General features: G+C 39.7%; 1 protein-coding gene across 5 annotated transcripts in view; it reads left to right on the top strand.

Annotated features, from left to right (window-relative positions):
- Nucleotides 1–7,661, top strand: part of FBXO9 (F-box protein 9) — a 35,749-nt gene extending 28,088 nt beyond the window's left edge. For 4 of the 5 annotated variants that reach the window (XM_025205100.1, XM_006024475.3, XM_025205101.1 and 1 more), the window contains exons 9-12: nt 244–339; nt 2,174–2,267; nt 3,192–3,346; nt 4,813–6,093. In XM_025205100.1, coding sequence (XP_025060885.1) covers nt 244–339; nt 2,174–2,267; nt 3,192–3,346; nt 4,813–4,921 — 454 coding nt within the window. In that variant the 3' untranslated portion in view covers nt 4,922–6,093. Of the gene's footprint in view, nt 1–243; nt 340–2,173; nt 2,268–3,191; nt 3,347–4,812; nt 6,094–7,307 lie in introns of those variants that run through there. The other variant, XR_003094261.1, reaches the window with a different exon arrangement.
- The last annotated feature ends 1,194 nt before the right edge of the window (nt 7,662–8,855 follow it).

Here is an 8,855-nt window from a genome sequence, read left to right as displayed (position 1 = left end):
AGTGGTGGCGGCCGAACGTGGAGCAGGGCATGGGAGCTCGCAGTGGCCACACACGGAGCAACAACCTTGCAGGGTGGTAGGCGGTGGCAGTAGTTACCACATGCGAGTTTCCCCTCACCCCGCGTTCAGCTGGCTGGCTGGAAATTCTGGTTAGTAGAGTGTTCCAGATAGTAGAATGCCAGATAACGGATTTTACTGTACCTCTGTTCCTTAGATTTATATTGTACAACTGTGTTTTTGCAGATATATGAGATTCTTTCCGGATGGTCAAGTTATGATGCTAACAACTCCTGAAGATCCTCAATCAATTGTTCCTCGTTTACGGACTAAAAATACAAGGTGTGTTGAAATTTCAGATTTGACTTTCTATTTGCTTCAGTTTGCCCACTCAGCTGCCCACATATCTTGGTTTCTACGTATTTCTTAAGACCTGGTCAGCTAACCTTAGCCTCTGATCTTTGGCTTGGTAAAAAGCTTAATAGAAATATGATTAAGAATAGGAAACTGTTGTGCTTGAATATGTCCTTTTAAAGGATTATTATGCAAGCGTAATTCGGAAGAATCTTGACAGATTGAAGAATTGGACTAGTTAACAGGATGAAGTTCAGTGCAGACAAATGCAAGGTGCTACATCTTGGGAGGAATAATCAAAAACACAGAAAATTGGTGACACCTGCCTGGATGGCAGCACTATGGAAAAGGACTTGGGAGTCTTGGTATACCATAGACTCAAGATGGGTCTGCAGTGTGATGTAGCCACACAAAAGCAAATGAAATTTTTGGGGTGCATCAAGGGAAGCGATGTGTGTGAGACATGGTAGGTGATAGTGCCTCTGTACTCAGCACTGAGTACTGTATATAGTTCTGGGCTCCACATTTTTAAAAAGATGTGGAGAAATTAGGGTCCTGAGGTGGACAACAAAGATGATCAAGGGCTTGGAAGGCAAGTCATGTGAGGAGAGGCTAAAGGGGCTAGACATTTTCAGCTTTTGGAAAAGGAGTTAAAGTGGGGACATAGTAGCAGTGTTCAAATACTTGAAGGACTGCCATAAAGAATAGGGAAAGCACCTTTTCTGTCTTGCTGCAGAGAGGAGGATGCAGACTGATGGCTGGAAGTTGCAGCCAAGTAAGTTTAGACTGGAGATCCAGAAAGACTTCTTCATTGTTAGAATAGTGAGACAGTGGAATAGACTGCCTAGGGAAGTTGTGGACTCTCCATCACTGGAAGTGTTCAAGAAGAGGTTAGATAGCTACTGGTCAGGGATGATCTAGGTGTAACTATACCTGTGTCTTACTGTAGGTATTTTCCATGCTTCTGGGTTTTGCTGGTTGCCCCTGCCCCTCTCCCTCCCTCTTTTCAGCTACATGTGTCAAGGTGTTTTTCAGCCTTCCCAAAGGCTGGGGACTTTGACTGGGGTGTGCCAGTGCTCCTGTTGCAAGCAAAGGGTAGACGGTCTTCCCCTTCTCTTAGAATCAGACCAATTGCCATGTTTGAGGTCAGGAAAGCATTTTACCCCATGGTCAGATTGGTATGGACTATGGGGTTTTTTGCCTTCCTCTAGTGGGGGATGTGGTCTTCTACCTAGGATCTCTCAAGTATATATATCAATAACATTTCATAGAAGCAGGGCATTGGTTGCTGTGTGGTTCCCCTGATTTACCTATAGCAGGTTATGGTGTTAGGTCTGTGTTGTGTCAAGGTTGACAGTAGTCTTATGCAGATTTTTAAGATGGTTTGGATAGGGGTGATCCTGCCTCAGGCAGGGGTTGGACTAGATGACCTCTGGAGGTCTCTTCCAGCCCTACTTTTCTGTGATTTTTATGAATACCTACTTCCTGCTCTTTACCACTTAATGGCTGATCCTGAAGTCAGACATTTCATTGCAGGATCAAGGCTAGGAGAAAACCTGGAAAAACTTAGAGGCAGTAGATGCAAGAGCTCTGAATACTTGCACTGTTTCAGAATTCATTTAAAAGAAAGGCAAGAAGGAAGATGAAAGCTAGTACAGAAAGTCTGTCTGAATAACAGTACATTTTTCAGAGGGAGTTGAAGGAATCAAAGGAAATGGATTAATTTAACAGAATCAAGGGCCTGTTTACATGAATTTTTAAAAAATTAAAATTAGTAGTAGTCTAACATTATCTACTTGACATCCTCCCTTTAACTTTTCAGAACTGATGCAATCTTGTTTGGCCATTATCGCCTTTCCCAGGATACGGACAATCAAACCAAAGTATTTGCTGTAATAATGAAGAAGAAAGAAGAGGTGGGTACTAAAGATATCATGTGGTGATAGGAGAGGAGAGTAAGGAGAAGTTTGTTCTGTGTTTTTTAATGAAAGCTTCCATCTGTCTTTTAAGGCCACATGATTTGCAGTATACTGGAGATTGCCATACACTTTTATCAGTACTTATAATGTACTTGACTTCGGTGGTTTCTTTTACTACCCTAGATTGGTTAGTAAGTGGAACTAATGTCTACAAAAGTATTTTTGCTTACTGAAGCTAGAAAGCTCTCTGCATTAATATAGGTTAAGTGTTCTGTAAGATAGCTACTTAGCTTACACTTGAACAGCAGTACTCCTCCATAAGGACTGTACTGCTTACTTCATCTGAAGCTTAACTGTTGCATAAGGTGACATCTCTTAGCCCCAGAGATAATTTCCATAGTCTTGCTAAATTGCTAAAAAGGAAATGGATAGGCAAAGGTGGGAGAAATGCTTTTCTGCGGTCACCTTTCATCTTTTGAGACTTTTATTTCTGAAGCATTAAATACATATATTTAATAAATGCTATTCATGAATTTAATGGAGGATAATTTTATAATGGTTAGCAACAAAAGTATTCACTTGGTAAAAAGCAAACAAACATGTTAAGTAGTTTGAAAATAGTTACAAGGTTAGGTACTGTATGCCAGCTAACACAGTTGTTTTTCCTCTCAAATCTGATAGTGCTGAGTCCTCTACATTTTCCTTTATTTCCATGGAAGCCTCATTCAGATGTAACTTGATGCAATGTAAACATTATCATTATCATCATCATTATTATTATTTCAAACAATTACTGCTTGTTCCTAGACTTTGTTAGGTATGAACCACCATAGTTCATGATCTGTACTCACATCATTTAAAACATTAAAGCACAGAAGTGTTTTATGTTCTTTGTTACTAAACTTTCAATTTGTTGTACAGAAACCAATTGACTACCACAAATACAGGTACTTCCGTTGTGTTCCTGTGCAAGAAACAGATCACAGTTTTCATGTAGGATTGCAGCTGTGTTCCAGTGGCCGCCAGAGATTCAACAAACTTGTTTGGATACATCACTCTTGTCACATAACTTACAGGTAAGTGAATAACCTGATAAAACAGGAAGTGCTTATGTGTTCAGTGCTAATACAAGAAACTGTAAAAAGAAGGGAGAAGGGAGTGCAGAAAGCAGAGGTCTAAATAAAAAAAAGTTTTTAGAATATAAATGGTGTAAGGAAGGGGGAAGAAAAAGGAGGTCCTGCAGAGAGAGGCAAGGTGAGTAGATCAGAGAAACAAAATAGTTAACCCGTTGAGGGATATAGGGGTTGTAAAAGCTAATCCAGGTAATGGGATGAGAACTCTCCCCTTGGTTAGACTTTAACTTTTGTATTCTAATCACTGCTTTCTGTTTAGAAGCTCTGTTTCATTAGATGCTGAGAAACAACTGCAGGAAGTTAGCTTCTGCTTTTGAAAGCTTTTGTATTTCAGATTTAGTTAGTTTGTAAGGTGCTAATTTACCCTGACTTCTACCTGATTTCATAATAGCACGGATTTCACACAAGGCATTAAGAGAGGAGGCTGTCAATGTGTCCAAGAGAACATGCTCAGGAATCTAACGTATTGAGGATGACATGGTATTTCTTTTATCTCTGTTCCACGTTAATGGTTACACGGACAACTTGAAACCAACTTTGTCTAGATTCATGTCAAATATAGGCAATTAACAGACGTTCATTTCTACAGGGGGGAAATTTCTGAGAGATTTTTACCAATAGAAATCTTTTTTGGGAGAGGGAGCAAGGAGAGAGAGGAGCAGTGAGGAAAAGCCCCCAACTGACTTCTCACACCAGAGTCTTTGGAGTGAGAAGCAGGTAGGGGGGTTGTAGCACTGCTGCTTCCACTTGGCTCCTGGTGCCCAAGCAGAAGGAGTGGTGGAGGAGAATCCCCTACCTGTTTCTCACACAAGAGGCCCGGTGTATGAAGAGCCAGGGGGAGGAGCTGGTGGCTGAACCTCCCTTTCCCTCCCCTCCCATTCTGTGAGAGGGGCTAGAGCAGCTGCCCCTTTGCACCTAGTCTCCAGGAAGAGTTAAAATGGGGGAAAGTGTACAAAAGTTCATTCCCCATTGGGAGAAGCTCTCCCAGGCCAGCTTCCACCTGGTACAAATCAGCTTATTTTTCTCCTGGAACCACTATTTTCAGTCCAAAAGAAAGAGCTTGAATGTTTGTATGTTTTGGTGTCTACCAGGAGAACAGAAATTCTCCCAGTAGAAATGGAATGTCTGTACAGGGCCTTAAATGTATGCCACTTAACTGTTAAAATTCTTGGGTAGGCCAGCCTTCTATCTTTTTTCCAAATTCTGAAACCCGTAACAGGATTAGAAAAAATGTGGTACAGTTTGAAGTGTTGGCTAGTAAGTACCTTGCCCAAAAGAGCAGGTGAAGTTTTTATGGTTAGCATGTGCATCTAATGGCAGTTTTGTGATCAGTATTATGAAGGTACAAATATGCTCTTGAAGGATTTAAATAGCAGTTTATATTTAATATACTCTAATATTCTTTGCAGATCCACTGGTGAGACAGCAGTCACCACGTTTGATATTGACAAGATGTACACCCCTTTGTTCTTTGCACGAGTAAAGAGTTTCACTGCATTCTCAGAAAAGCCTCTCTAAAACGCATCTCCTCCTGCTACTCTTGCATGAATAAGAAGTTGTAGCAAATGAGCACTTAAGTTATCAATGTGTATATATGAAATTAATTTTAAAATTCTGGGAATCTTTGGAAGATATATACTGGTATTACATTCTGTTTGATTATGGGTGGCTGGGTTCTTTTATTGTTTTGGAATTAAGCTTTTTGAATTCTTTTAAATTTGTTTATGTGGTGAAAAGACTTTGTTATTAAAGTTTTTTTATTATGTCTATTTTTTTGCAAACCAGTTTATAAACCATTTTCTCTAAAAACATTGAATCTCCATTTACGTTTGCACCTGTGCACTTCACCCATCTTTAACTTCAGGAAGAATTGTAATGGAAAGTCTCACTGTACATGTGACAGTGAGTGTACATGCTCTGGTCAAGGCTCAAAATGGGGAAGGAAAAAATTGTCCTACATTTGTTTAAAAGTGTGTGAGACCTATAAGGACTTTAAAATAAATGTTTCCTTTTAAATAAATGTATTTTGTTTGCCTTTTAAGAAGTGACATTAGGTGTAAACATCAGCCTTGTGAATAACAAATCAAGGCAAGCAAACCAGAAGCAGTGTAAAGTATAGGTGGAAAGTTCAACCAAACCACTGTGAGGGCTGCACTATAAATATCGTCTTGACACTAGTTCACTAGAGCCTACTGAGAGGATGATGGAGGTGGGCATCAGGAGGCAGCCACCCACAGCTGGTTTTTCTCTTCTCCATAATCTGGGGAAGGACATATGAAGAATGCATGGCTCTATGGAGGTGGTGTCACTGTGCAGAGGTGATTAGTGCAACACTGAATTGTGCAGAACTTGACTATACATTGTTCTGATTTATTGTGCAAATAGGAACAGGGCTCACTCAACAATGTTTGTCTTTTGTTAAAAATCCTTCACTTTACCTTGCTGCAGATGCTGTAAATCCATTGGGCATTTGTCATACTCCCTAAATTTAACTTTTAGGGCTGCTACAGATGTTTCAGGTACTTTGTGCTGCTTATGATAATATGTACCCTGAGGTCTGGTGCAGGTCCTGGATGTTGCTTCTCCTGCGTTAAGAGCTTGGGGGTTTGGTGCAGATGATACTGTTATGCCGCTTATTATAGATGTACCTTGGGTTCAAAAACAACTAAAGCGTCTACATGTTTTTGATATACTGGATTTGTGTAAGATTTGTTTTTCCCTTGAAGCCATTTCTTATAATTTACTTTTGAACAACTCATGTCAAAATAATGGCCTTGAATTCAGGATTCAAATACAGAAAAACTGTCGGAAGAATTTGTTCCATAATTTAAGGTGTACCTTTGCAAGAAGCTAATTGGTTAAAATGCATAAATAAACTTAACATTTTGACCACAGAATGCATTGCTATTTCTTAGTATGCCAAGCAGTTTCATTAATAGCTCTTATTTTTCACATGGTAAAATGTGTTCTTTACTTAATGAGAATACACAAAACGTTGCATTTAAAAGGCCTTGTGGTGGCAACCTGACTGATAAGAGGAAAATAAAAATATATCGCATGTGCAAAACATTAGTTTTCAAGATAATGAATGAAAGATCAGATCACTATATATATGAAGGAGTTGCTACGCAATTACCCTCTTTGGCTTAGGATTTTAAAGTAAGGGTAGGACTCAGATTAACTTTGGCTAGCACACAAGTGCTACCACATGTAGAGGAAATATAGAACAGGAAAGATATGCCACCTTTTTGTTCAGATTCAGTGGTTCTTGATTTTGTTGAATAGTAGCACTACTCATTGTATAGTAACACTTGAGTAACACTACACAATACGTAACACATGAGTAACACTATTTGTTGCACATCATTGTAAGTTTTGAGATTTTTGATTTGTACAACAAAAGCCGCCTTACAGTTTTGAAGTGTTTAAGGGTGTCCTTACACATTACAGCTTGCAGGTGGTATTGAAATTAGCATGTGCTATGAGCAGTTGCACATTAAAGCCTAATACCCCTCTAAGGTACACAGCTCTGAGTTGTTGCTAGAGGGCTGGCAGTCAGGAGTGCTCCTAGAAGCTGCCAAGTCTTCCCTATAGCTGCACAGCTCCCTGGTTTTTCAGCTGCTCCTGCTTATCCGTTCCCCTCCTCCCCACACCCCCACAGCTCCCCACTGTTCCTCAGATGTCTGGCTCTCCCTGTCAGATGAGAGCAGTGAAGATCTGGATGACAGATTGTCCACATGGGAGAGGGGCACCTGGGAACAGTGTATTGTGGTATTAGCCCCATGGAACAGATGTTGCTGTACCATGAGCTGCCTAAACTAGTTGGAAATAATCCTTGCCTATAGAGGTGTAACTTTGAGACATGTAGCGGGTATGCAGCTAATATTTTTTTCTTCCTTAACAGGTGGACATGCTCATCTTTAGAGCATTTAACATATGGGACATTTAACTTCTAACAGCACCCTAAGACATTACATGATGGTGGCCTGCTGCTTCTGGCCTATGTATATCTGGGGAAAACAAGATGTGCACATGCACTGCTGCATGTTAACAGCTAGATTTCAGAAATCACTGGTGCAACTTCACAGCAGAAATGCTGTCTTTTCCATATCAAGAAAACCCTGCAACCCTTCTCCTCCCACTGGGAAATGATCAGTATACTCTTCGCCCACAGGGGAAGGCCAAGCCAGTTTGCATTTCAAAATGTTTTATCAGCATTGAAGGCTACCATTAAAAGTGCATTTGAATCCAGCAAAAAGACTGATTCTTTGCTCCTATATTTCTATTCTTCCTTTATTTCTTTTATAGTATAACTATAGTTAAGGATTTTTAATGTCCCATTGCCATATTAGTTAGAGCTATAGTATCAGCAGTACAGACAAGGGCATGGACATGCCCGTTAGGTGAGTGCCCTTTCAGGAGAAGATGTGCCAAATAGCATAGGTAGAAACATGGTGTTGCATTTATTTGCAAATACATCTTTGCTCAATTAAACACTCCTGGTTTCAGTATCTGAAAGCAAATCTATGCTTCATGTTATGCACAGAGAGGCCTGAGAACCTGGATTTTTATAGTGCCTGGAAGCCTTTCCTGAATGCTTGAGCAGACAAGCCTAGAAGCTTTTCCTTAATACTTGAGCAGCGTAGCGAAAGACTTGATTCTTGACAGGTTGTCCTGGTTTAGGAACGTTTCCCAACTTATTTTAGTTCATCTGTTGAGTCTAATTGGTTCAAAATGCATTATGGCCCCTGTCACTGACCAATCTAATAGATTAATCTATTCCCTGAAGCAGTTACCCCATTTTGTTAAACCCAGCATTCTTCTCATCCTTTACATAGCAGAGACAATGTTTTATATAATACATTGTGCTAATGACCCAGCCTTGGGCATATGTAAATTCTCAGCACTACTGCTGACTACTGACTTTGGAACCTGGACCCAAGCTACTCACAGTGGGATTGTTAGAGTTTCTCAGAGAAATAATAAGTAAATCCTACTTAAATTAGTTTTAAAAACCCCAAAACTCATTCCCTGGCTAGCTAATGCACACATTCCCCTGGAGTTTTATGCAAGTAAAACTTTCAGAACAGTTTTTAAGTGCAAGAGAATGTTAAAATGCAGCTGACTAGATTAGTCTATTTTTATTGCTCAAGCTGGGAAAAAAATGATAAAAGGAAACGCAGCTAACCTAGTTTTCATTAGTTATTAAAATAAAAATAATTCCATTAAAATTAGTACCAGATGTAAGGGAATATCAGTTGCAATTCAATAGTGTAATGTCTGCTTAGAATAAAACTGGCTGCTTTTTTAAAAAAAAAAAAGTTGTACACAATTTTTATTAAGAAGTAGAGCATCTGGTGACTGATTTTTTTTTTTTTTTTAAATCAATTCAAAATTGCTAGTGTTGAAGAATGACATTTCTGGTGCCTTGGCTGCCAGGAAACCCCCCCCC

The sequence above is a fragment of the Alligator sinensis genome, unplaced genomic scaffold (assembly GCF_000455745.1).
Source record: "Alligator sinensis unplaced genomic scaffold, ASM45574v1 scaffold1012_1, whole genome shotgun sequence".
In the NCBI taxonomy this organism is placed as follows: domain Eukaryota; kingdom Metazoa; phylum Chordata; order Crocodylia; family Alligatoridae; genus Alligator; species Alligator sinensis.
The sequence above is the reverse complement of the archived record's forward strand: the minus strand, read 5'-3'. Positions and strand labels throughout refer to the sequence as shown.